We start from the raw sequence: 11917 nt of genomic DNA, 5'->3' as shown, positions 1-11917 counted from the left end.
AGCCCCAAGTCTTCAAACAAGTAAGAAACAGTTTGATAAATAGACAAAACAAGCAGAAAAGCTACTTTGATCGTAGAACAAGGAAACTGCCGGACGTGAAAGAAGGAGAAAGAGCGAGAATCAGACAGCAGGACACGTGGCAACCTGCTGTTATTCTGAACACACATGATACGTCAAGGTCCTACATTGTCCAGACAGACAAGGACCAAATCTACAGAAGGAACAGAAGACACATTCTGAAAACGAAGGAAAACTGGACCTTAACACAACCAACAGAGACTGATGACAACTTACCTGATCCACCACAACTGATGGAAACGGAACAATCTGCAGGAAGAGAAACTGAACACAGTGATGATGTCCAGGAGAGATTCTAACCTGAGAAACAAGTACCTGCAGCAATGTCACCATCACCTGTTGTCACACCCAAGTTGAACAAAACAAATGAGACTGTGAAAACCACACGGTGTGGGAGGCCAATAAGAATTCCGCTAAGATTCAAAGAATAAGGGCATATGTAAAAAGAAATAATTTGTCCAAAAATGTTTCTGATGTCCTATTGAAACGACCTACTAATTAGTTGTAAGTTTGTAGACAACTGTGTTTTGATTTATAATGTGACATTAGTAGAAACTGAGCTGGTGTACAGTAATGAGAGAAACAGTTTAAGTATGTTAACACATTGTTGTTAAAGAAACTGAGTTTGTTGTTTATTACAAGAGGTAACAAATCTAAAGAAAGGGAGATGTCATGTATGTGTGCTGTACTGGAGGTCACCAGTAGGTAATGCTGTAACACTAAGAGCATGATGGTTCACAGGTACCGAGGGGAGTTACAGTAAATAAAAACATTGTTATGTTGTACCTTATGCTGCCTCACGGTCTGATATATAACAACCAGGGTTAGGGTTAGGGGTTATAGATGTGTCTGGAGAAGATTTGGAGGATCACAACGCAGAGCACAATGTTTCAACTTCAGACGATGACGAAGAGCAAGAACAAGAAGAAGAGCAAGGCCCCCATGCTAAAAACTGTCCTGTCAAAAACAAACAAACAAAAACGTACAGTAAAGGACCAACAGGAAAGAAGGATCAAACTTATTGTGATGACAGAATCCTGGGTCCCACAAAATACACAACATGAATAAGTAGACAGTGGCAAAAGTAAAGGAGATCCCACACCACTGACTGAGCAAGGTAACTGATAACGTTATGTTAATGATCTCATTATTTATTCACAACTTTTACAGCCAATACAATTCGTAAAGACTCAAATACAAAACTGTTGATCAACCTTGAATAATACAGAAGAAATCAGCTGTTAAGGATCTTGATCGCTATCAGTTTAGATTGCACATATCAACCAGCTAGTGTCCCCTCAAAGAGATGTCAGTTTGTGTTTACACTTGTGTTTACAGCTTGGACACAAAGGATGGACCCTTTTTAAATATTTTTGGGTATTTAAAGTATTCAAAAACAAACAACATAGAACTAAGCAAATTATGAACAATTACAATTTTGAAGTTCGTTCGTTTGTTCAGGAGACATGTTGTATATTTTTAGTTGGAGCTTTTCAGGCAGAGGACTGGAATTTAAACATTCGGATAAATCAACAGTGATGTGTGTCAGAGGTTACAGCGAGGAGCAGCAACGTTTAGTGGGGCTGATGGACAAACGAAGCACAAGAGTTGTTAAAATCTTTTTTATTTTTGGCTCTACACTGCCATTTGGCCTACTGCCATTTGGCCCGTAGGCCGAAACGACAGTGAGGCACCTGTTCCCAACCCGAAGGCGCAGGGACACGACCCTCTCGTTTACCGGGGTGAGCTCCTACATATGATGGCTGAGCTGTGGGGCCACAAGCAAGCCCACACCAGCCCGCTGCCTCTCACCTTGGACAACACCAGAAAAGTGGAGAGTCCAGCCACTCTCAAGGGTTTGGGTTCCAGAGCTCAAGCTGTGGGTGGAGTTGAGCCTGACTATATCTAGTCGGTACCTCTCAACCTCCCTCACAAACTCTGGCTCCTTTCCCCCCAGCGAGGTGACATTCCATGTCCCGAGAGCTAGACTCTTTGTCTGGGGATTGGGTCGTCGAGCCCGATGCTGACGACTGCCACCCAATCCCCACTGCACCCGTCCCCTATGGTTTCCTTGGTGAGTGGTGAGTCTACCAGAGGTTGGGCCCACGTCATCCTTTCGGGCTGAGCCAGGCCGGGCCCCGTGGGCAGAGGCCCGGCCACCAGGCGCTCGCTTACGAGCCCCAACCTGGCTCCAGGGTGGGGCCCCGGTTGCACCATACTGGGCGACGTCACAGTCCTTGATTTTTCTGCCATCATAGGGGTTTTTGTACTGATCTTCATCTGGCCTGTCACCCAGGACCTGTTTGCCAAAGGAAACCCTAGCAGGAGCATAAAGCCCCTGGCAACATAGCTCCTGGGATCATTCGGGCAAACTCACCCACCACGATAAGGTGGCAGCTCTCGGAGGAGCGTGGTAGACCTGTGTTGAATAAACTCAACTGGGCTCATAGGAAATGCTTGAAGACATTTCACTTCTCATCCAAGAGGCTTCTTCACAGTGTGTTGTTACAGTTAATACTTCTGAATGTCAACATTTTATTTTACTTATAAGAGCTCACTGACATTTTCTTCACAGTACCACCACAACATGGACGTGTTTGCATTTCTTTATTTCACATTTTCACTTTGCACTTATTCTTTTTTCTTATCGTATTAAAAATAATGATTCGAAAGCATCTAAGCATTTATTTTATTTTTCATTTTCCGTTTGTGTTGACTTGATGTTTCTTATCCATCCCACAGCTCGGCTCAACACCCAGGCTCCACCTGTGCTTTGAGGAGACTCTATGGTTGCTTCATCAAGCCCAGAGGTGGGGCTGAAGGTGGGTGTAGGTGGTGGAGTCAGTGAGATGCTGTCCAACACACTGTTTGTGTTCCGGGTGAAAGTCCCACTGGAGGTAGGGGTAGCCTCTGGGGTCATTGGGAAGACGTTTGTGTCCTTGTTTCCCTGATCCCACAGGTTAAGGCCTGATGGCAGGCTTGTACATCGACGCAGTGGTTTAACTCTAAAATAAACCACAGGGTGGACAGTGTTAGCTTTAGCTTGCTGGTGTCGTGGTGCTAGGACAGTAGCGTTGGTTCACTGTTTACTGTGATGTGAAAGGGTCAGGGGTTCGGCCTCACTGTAACCAAGTGTAATATAGCAATACGGTATATAACATTGTATTTCAAGGCATAACATATCCAACAGTCTTCACATTTATGTATAAAGGTAGTCCTCAACATAAGAACATTCCACTTAGGACATTTGGTAATATGAAGAAATGTGTACCGCCATATCCGACTATTGTCCTGCAGTTCTCCTTTCAACCACAACCCACCCTGAGCAGCACCGCTGCACTCGCACATCTCCAACACTTTAAGATTTTGTTTTGAAGACAAAGTATAATCGAGAACCACTAAACTTTAAATGAACTGTACCTGTATTTTATTTTATTATGTGTAGTTTTTATGTCCTGTTATTGTTTCTGGTGAGTCTCAGGGAATACATTTTTGCATTTTGAGTAGTAATGGCACTCAAATGACCTCAAATGGTGATTTGAAATGGCAATGAAATTTTACATATAACATCGTAGGAACAATTTAACTTACAAACAACTCCTCGGAACCAGTTTTGTTGAAAAGTTGAGGACTACCTGTATTATGATGTATACCTGTGAGAGTTCTGCACTTTCCCCTTCAATGTTTGTCTGTGTATGTTTCCAGCCATTCCATAGAGCCAGCTCATGTCCTTCGGTACATCTGGGATCCAGTTCACAAGTCTCAAAGGAAAATGTAATTTAAAAAAAATTAATCAGCAGACACTATTAGTGGTAGAAAAAGCACTCAGAAATCACTTAATAGAATCAGTGCTAACATAAAAGGGAACATTTTATAAGTGGTATTGCAACAAACTGAATGAGGATTAAGAAACTGCACCTCTGGGCTATCAAGTAGGCCGACTCCATGGGTCGAATGGAGGGGACCCACAGGTAGGAGGTCACTTTCTTTGGCAGGGAAAACAGACCAGAAGCACTATTCGTCTCTCTACAGGCTTCACACAACACTGAAACATAAATCATGAAAAATATATACGGGTAGAAGAACAGACAGACTTTTCTCTCAACATAAAAACTGACTGTAGTACAGCTTAGTGGTTCAACATTATGACTACCAGCCTCTTCTGAAATTTCAAGAGCCAAGTCACTGCAAGGCAAGAGTACTCGGTGGGCTACAATTGATAGGCAAATCTTGTTGACACCTGATAGCAGGTAACTGGGGGGGGGGGTCGTGTGTTTTCAAAAAAAATATACATCCACACGCAACTGCACAAGTGTGTTGGTCAGTAAGTTTATAAGCAGAACAACTGTAACAACTTTGTTACAGACAGAAGAAAGTTCCTCCTGGGGGATGACTTCCATCACAAAGTTCTCCAACCAGTTGGCAGCGCGTCCCAAATAGCAGACTTTCATCTGTGCTCAATGTGAAGCAGCAGCACTTGAGCTTCAAACAACAAGATGACTAAAAACGACTGTACAATTGTTGCCGCCAACAAGGTTTTGACTCCGTCCAATCTGTTAGTACACGTAAACACAGGTCACACACAAACACAACGTGTGTGCACAGCAGTTTTCGTCACAAGGAGACGTACACGGCCAGCGCCGCTTACAGCATCCACACGAAAATGCATATCCGGCTTTTTCAAAAAAACTTCACTTTGGCTGGTGTTTTCAAAAACCTCAGTTTTTGTCCTGAATACATGTGTTGTTGTGTGGACGAAAGGCCTAAGCATAGGAAAATAGATGAGTTTTCAAAAAAGACCCGACTACGTGTGGACGGGGCCTTAGACTTCTGTATTCTGTCGGGGCTGCAAATCAGATAGGTAACAGCGTGGGGGTAGAGGTACAGCTGATAGCTGAGAACTCATCTGCTCTGCTGCTGAAAGCAAAGGCCTGATGGTCCAGAATGAAAATATTACAACTTTTCACATCCACAGAAACAGCCTATTGCCAGTTCTGTTTGTGCTGAGGTCAATAAATATGTCACAGTAGCCTAAGGATTCCTGGAACGCATTAACCGCAAAGAATGAGGGCGCACTGTAGTTTAAAATCGTTGATACGACTAGCATCGTGTGCGTGTTTGTTCCCTTGCTCTGTTTATGCATTGATGTATGCAGATTAGCCTGTGCCATTGCTTGACGGTGATTGGGGGAAGCGCACCTGTTCTTTTCCTAATTGGCTGCGCCAAGGCCTCACCATGTACAGTATATAACCTCCAAGATGGTAGTCGTTCGTGGGCAGCAGGGCGACAGACAGCGGATCCTCATCCTATCCAGCTTCCAAACAGCCACATATTGTTTCACATGAACTGTTTAGTCACGTTGAGAAGTAGGGTTGGACTGCCGGTTTATTTGGTAATACTTTTCTCCTGTTTAATTTAGTTAGGAAGGGTAGATCCTGTCATTTGTTTTTCGGTTAGGTTAGGTATTATTATTTTGCAGGTAGGATTGTTTTGTTTGTTGTTTTGGCCTTGGTCCAGCCTGAAGTGAGCTCAACTTATTATTTGATACTTAGCTATTGTAAATAAAATTTTGATTTTCATTATATACTCCAACTATTCGTCTGTGGCTACTTGGGACTTGGGGAAGATGGGGCTCATTCATGTTATGGCTCAGGTCCTCCTAGACTGAGCGTACCATTGTAAATATTTGCATCTTTGATCGACTGTAATGTAACTTTCTCTTGTATAGCAAGCAAAGGCTTGATGGCCCATTTCCCGGAGCTATATCCCGGAACACTTCCAAGATATCATGCAGCACCTCCGCTTTGATTACACGTTCACCCGCATCAAATCCCACCACCATTGGTGAACAGCTTTTCCCATCTAAGACTTACTGCTGTTTACTGCAGTTCTCCAACCACCCACACGATACCTTAAACTCCTTAAACGTCCTTTTCTTTTAATAACGTGGCGATTGTACATGCATTACGGCCATATTCTTTGGCGATATCAACCAAACACATCCCTTTCTCATGCTTTTCTATGACCTCTTGCTTTGTTTGTATGGACAAAAAACCTCTTTTCTTCGTCTTTTCTTTACCTCTTTTCTCCGTCACTTTCTTGGGGTCCATAGTGAATACTCTAAAAGTTAATATATTTACGTAACACTATCAGAACACCTGACGGGTCGAGAGCCGAATTACGGGTCTAGCTCAACACAGAAGTCCCTCTTTGCCAATGGGATGCCAGGAAGATACTAGGTAATAGCCAGTGGCAGAGCAGCTATGAGAATGTTGCGTCCAGGAACCTGTGGGAGCTGTGAGTATCAGCCCATACTGTATTTTTACCTTTTGTAAGTCGAAATTTCTTTCGTAACTAGAGGTAATATTTTCCCGCTCAGAAGTTTCGTAAGTAGAAAATTTCGTAAGTAGAGACATTTGTAAGTAAAGGTACCACTGCATTACCTTTTCCTCCACTCTTTTAGACTGACACCTGGATTAAAGAAAAGTGTTTCTTGAGCATGCGGAAGTGCGCTGCTTTTCCGTGAGTCTCGGAATGCATAAGAAACACACAGATTCTATCAGCCAATAGCATGCTTGTATGCATGACTACCGACTAAAAATCTGCAATGTAGTGAAGCCGTGCATCTTGAAGAGCAAATAATTGAGGGATTACTGTACATCACAACCAAACCTGACAAGTCTGGAATGAAGTTCTGGGCGACTTGCGATGTCATAACAATAGCGATCATTCACAGGTAATTAAAGGTATTACGTAGAAACCTTCTTGCCAGTTGGCTCAGTGGTGGGGAATAAACACCTTCCGAGCCAGGTGATTAGTCCATGGTCAACCAAGTTTCAATACATCATTGATTTTTGGCCAAAATCAAAGTCACCTCTGTGATGCTTTTTTCCCCATCACTATGACGACTGCCAGTTATTCTCCACTATTCTTACCCTTCTTTAAATCGTCTGGGAGGTTTTCTATGAGCTGTGGATCGAGCCATTGATGCGCTTCAGCTTCAGTCGGATCCCTCATCTGCTCAGAACTGGATGGTACCTCCAAACCTCTCTGGGGACACTCACTGCTGATCAGATCTGTGATGGGCATTTAAATTTGAGAGGAACTTTGCAGTGAGATGTACTGCATTAACCATCTTCAACCACAAGAAAAAAACGTTACTCCCTTTTATTTGTATCCATGACCATCCAAAGTAAAGTCCTTACTGTTTTCTTGCAGGAAGCGAAGGGCATCTATGTAGCCATTATTGCAGATTGCAGCCATTGCCTGTAAAATTCAAATAAACTATGTATTTCAATATTTCTGGCATTCATCGACCATTTGTTTCAAAATGATCTTGGAGGCTTTGTATTTGAAGTTGTTGTCCAGGGCAAGTTACAAAAACATTTCAGATGTAATTTATTAATTTTCTGTAACCACTTATTCTGCTTGGGGTGGGGGTGGGAGTCTCCATCAACCCACTTTGGTTTGGAAGAGGATCTCACCCTGGACAAGTCATCGGTTCATTATAGAGCTACGCAGAAAAACAAGTGATGATTCACACTTGCATGCTTGTGTTCAAGTGGTTGATCTATGACTTTTCAATTCAACAGTTCAACAATGCTGAAGGTAGCACATTTCAAATAGTTCCATTTTTGCAGGAACTTTAGCATGTTTTCAAGGTAAAAGAATTGAAATTCAGGGGCTTTGTAGAGAATGCTCAGTTTTGTTGATCTATAGCTTAGAAATTGGGCAGTAGTTTTAGGGATAAAGCAAGAAAAAAAATCCTTTTTTTCCCCATTGACACCATTCATTGACACAACTTGAACTTTATAATTCAAGCACAACATCCAGTAGCTTCTAGAATGCTAACCTTCTGTTTCTCACCTGCGGCTCCGGGGGGAAGAAAGTGCTGGCCACTCTGTACATGTTCTCTGAGTTGACCTGGATGCTCATGTTGTTGAAGCGCACCTCATGGAAGTTGAGTGTGCTCGCTCGGGGGCAGAGGTCACTCTCACCGGCATAAGCAGAGATCGTGACTGTATTTCTCAGGTTACATTGAGGCAGGTTATCACTGATGGCTCCATCCACATAGTGCTAGGTGGAAGTCAATGCGTAGGATCAAAAATGTATTAAAGTTCTCAAAAGTTCAGATTAATGACCCCTGTGTAACTATTTGGATCTATTTGGAGACCAGTTCAATATTTTCGGTGTACTTACCCCAAGGCTAGTTAATAAGAAACTGGTAAACAGAGAGACTGCTGTGCTGCTACAAAGTGAAACAGGTGGTCCTCACAAACGGAACATCCAGCTTACGAACAACCTCACGTTGACTACTGTAGTTTCCCTTTCTGCCACATCTCCCGTCAAGCAGCACTGCTGCATTTGCATATCTCCAACACTCAACTCCCTCGTCCTGTTCATGCATCTCAGCATATCAGGCTTTATACTACCCTTGGATACTTTATTGTTTACCATGAACGGTAAAGCAGAGGCTAGTGCTAGTACTGGCAAAAAGCACAAGGCAAGCGATGACGATGTTAGCGTTAAAGGTCTCTCTAATGACAACTCTGCATCTCACCGAAAGACAGAGCCACATGAAAGACAAACAGCCATTCACACACAACTATGGGCAATTTTGATGTGACCAATCTGCCTAAACAGCATGCTTTTGGAGGTGGGAGAAAACTGGAGGACCCGGAGATAACCCTCGCAGAAGGTTATGGGGAGAACCCATAACCTTCTTGCTGTGAGCCACGGGCGCTAGCCTCTGCGCCACCATGCCGTCTACAATTGTAGATTAAAATCTAATACAGGATGACTTACAAACAGCCAATCGGAACCAATTATGTTCGTATGTTGTGGACTACCTCTATTTGTCTGAACAATTTAAGACAGTCTAGGTTGTGGTACTGTTCTGACACCCACTATACTTATCATGGCTTAAGGGAAAACCTTGTGTGTCCTGACTTATTTGTAATTGCTTGGTGTTTTACTCACCACTCCACGGTAAGTGGGTGGAATTATGCCACAGTAGAAAGGAACGAAACAGCTGCATAGAAGGACCTATAGAACACAGATATAACTACATGTGAGCTGGAGAAATATAAACCTGTGAACATAACCAAATCAGATATGATGGTACACTTGAAATATTGCAACACTTGCACCAACTGGGAGAACATCATGTCCATCTCACATAGTTCACATTTTTGCATAGTTTGCTTGTCGGGAATTATGACTCATGCATCACCATATTTTTAGGTACAGAATTATTATACATGTATATATATATATATATATATATATATATATATATATATATATATATCTTTTATGCAATTTCCAGTTGTATGAAATTATTTCAACTTTAATTCTTTTAAATAGTCCTGTGTTTTGAATAGATAAAAGAAAGATAAAAAAAACCTTGGACCCTGTAAAATGACACCCTATCTCGAAATATCCGGATAAGAATCCTGACTCACAACCTAGCAGAAAAACAATTACCTCAGACAGCTCCTCTCTGCTGTTAAATTCAGATACCAGTACGTTCTTCCCATCAGGCACTCTTGTCAGGGACACACAGAGCTTTCCTGAGGCCCGAACATGGGCGTCCTCTGGAAGGTTCATCAACAGAAAGTCCTTCAACATCTGCAGCAGGTTGTAAGATGGGTGCAGGGGCCCCAGTTTGTGCTTCCTGGCTTCTTTGACCATGAATATCAAGTCAACACAGCATTTATCTAAAATGCGGAACACAGTGAAAAGTGTGGAGATGAAATATGTAGAATAACTAGAATTGGATTAACTGATTAATTTACTGTAGAAGTAATGAAATGTGATTAAAGAGAAGAGTCTGCTCAAGTTTGTTTGTAGTTGAAAAAAAGTAAAAGAAAAAGACAAAAGAAATAACAAGACATTACTCCCCACCCAAGAAAACCAACAAAAAACAAAACAACGCCCAGAAATTGCGGTAACGCATGAAGTCGATATCTAAAACAGAAAATTAATTTAAAATTTTTTTATCTCATAATCCAAATTGATCCAAAATAGCCATGTTTTCCAAATTGTAGGACAAAACATATTGACGCAGACAATGTTTCATATGCAGATTAACAACAGTGAGAGACAATTGTATGAAGTTTATTATTTGAGTAAAGCAGACTGAACTGACCCAGGGGGACTCCAGCGGTGAGAACAGTCGCCATCACAGCACCAGCAGACGCTCCGTAGACTTTGGACGCATCTTGTATGAGGCGAGGGAACCGTTCAAGGATACAGCTGCTGGCACCGACATAATAAATCCCCATATACCCGCAACCTGCGAACGAGACGCTCCATTCTTTCTTCAGGTCAAACATCCTTCACAGACATCAGTCCAGATTGATAATCTGAGAGGGACTAAATACACTTGTTGTGTGAATTAAAATGATGGGCATCAACGAGCTCCACTCCCCCACCCTCCCCACCCCCACTTCACCTGCAAACATCCTGCAAAAGTAACAAGGTGATTTATTGTAGAGTGGGTTGGGTTGCTGTGCTCTTTTCCTATTGGGTGGAAGGGTCACATGACAAGAAAACGTTACACCTGCGCTGCCTAGTCTTTATGCCTAGGCGTTTAAAGTATAGTGGATTGATTTAAACAGCTGTGGATAACCATGACCTGGATAACTGAGATCCTACACAGATATCTTTAATCAAGGTATGTTTTCTGTACAGCTGCATATAAATACTCGTAATAATTGCCACTAATAAACAGGAAATGAATGAATGAATGAATGAATGAATGAATGAATGAATGAATGAATGAATGAATGAATGAATGAATGAATGAATGAATGACACAGAACACTTAAGCGAGTAAATGAAAAATATCTTTGTATTGAGAATGTACTATACTAATCCATCCATCCATCTTCTCCCGGGGGCAGCAACTTCAACAGGGATCCCCCAACTTCTCTTTCCCTAGCCAGATCCACCAGCTGTGACTGGGGGATCCCAAAGCGTTCCCAGGCCAGTGTTGAGATATAATCCCTCCACCTGGTCCTGGGTCAACCTCTGAGGTCTCCTCCCAGCTGGATCTGCCAGGAGGCGCCGCGGAGGCATCCGTACCAGATGCCTATGCTAATCACTAAATAAAAATAATAATATTACATTTAAAAAGATTCACACTGAACCAGATTGCCTTACAGAGGTTGATATAGAGGAAAAAGTTTCTGTGTTTTTATCTCTGATTCGCAAAACAGAGTCACAGATTCAATTTGGTTGAATGGCTTTTTAAAAAAAAAGAAAATACTCTTCTGTAGGGTTTGTTTGTCTCACTGGATCTGGCAACACCACAAGTCACAGCTACAGGCAGCATCGGTATATTTGGTGAGTTTATAATGTTTATTACGTGAGGATCGCAGTGATGGACTCTGAGTCAAACAACCTGAGAAATATGTTTGTGATGAATAGATGCAAAAACATACTACCGGTATTTAGTTTGTTGCAAGTGTTTAAGGTGAAATGCATTTAAGGTGAAAGTCTTCCTGCAGCTGGATGAACTAACAGGACTTTTCACCAGAAAACCTTTATGAAGAATTATAAAAACAGCATTGGGTCCATTAAGGTAGGGGGGAAAAGTCAAGTTTTCAATAAAATTGTACAACTGAATCATTTGGAATATAAGTAAAGGTTTTTCCAGAGCTACAATGTAAACAATGTAATAAAATGTAGTAAAGAAAGAAGGTAATAAAACATTACACACGCCAGAAAAAATGATACTGAAGAAAATGTCAATGAAATAATGGAAAATGACCAGGTCAGGTAATTCAATATTATATTTCTGAGGCTTTACCTGAACAGACTAAAGGGGTATAAC

General features: G+C 42.0%; 1 protein-coding gene across 1 annotated transcript; it reads right to left on the bottom strand.

Annotated features, from left to right (window-relative positions):
* Window positions 1-2753: 2753 nt before the first annotated feature.
* LOC137594297 (patatin-like phospholipase domain-containing protein 2) lies at window positions 2754-10450 on the bottom strand. The gene is made up of 9 exons (XM_068313694.1): window positions 10229-10450; window positions 9565-9797; window positions 9058-9123; window positions 7945-8154; window positions 7284-7344; window positions 7014-7154; window positions 3997-4123; window positions 3732-3839; window positions 2754-3083 (listed from the first exon to the last, which is right to left on the bottom strand). The coding sequence occupies exons 1-9, from the start codon at window positions 10413-10415 to the stop codon at window positions 2768-2770; spliced, it is 1449 nt and encodes a 482-aa protein (XP_068169795.1). The 5' UTR covers window positions 10416-10450; the 3' UTR covers window positions 2754-2767.
* Between the last annotated feature and the right edge of the window lie 1467 nt (window positions 10451-11917).

This window comes from Antennarius striatus, chromosome 4 (genome assembly GCF_040054535.1).
Source record: "Antennarius striatus isolate MH-2024 chromosome 4, ASM4005453v1, whole genome shotgun sequence".
In the NCBI taxonomy this organism is placed as follows: domain Eukaryota; kingdom Metazoa; phylum Chordata; class Actinopteri; order Lophiiformes; family Antennariidae; genus Antennarius; species Antennarius striatus.
The sequence above is the reverse complement of the archived record's forward strand: the minus strand, read 5'-3'. Positions and strand labels throughout refer to the sequence as shown.

Coding starts and splice junctions, on each gene's coding strand:
- LOC137594297 (XM_068313694.1), bottom strand. CDS start 10,415: ATGTTTGACCTGAAGAAAGAATGGAGCGTCTCGTTCGCAGGTTGCGGG. Junction 4,124..7,013: donor CCCAGACGATTTAAAGAAGG/GTAAGAATAGTG, acceptor TTTATGTTTCAG/TGTTGTGTGAAGCCTGTAGA. Junction 3,840..3,996: donor GCCTACTTGATAGCCCAGAG/GTGCAGTTTCTT, acceptor TTTTCCTTTGAG/ACTTGTGAACTGGATCCCAG.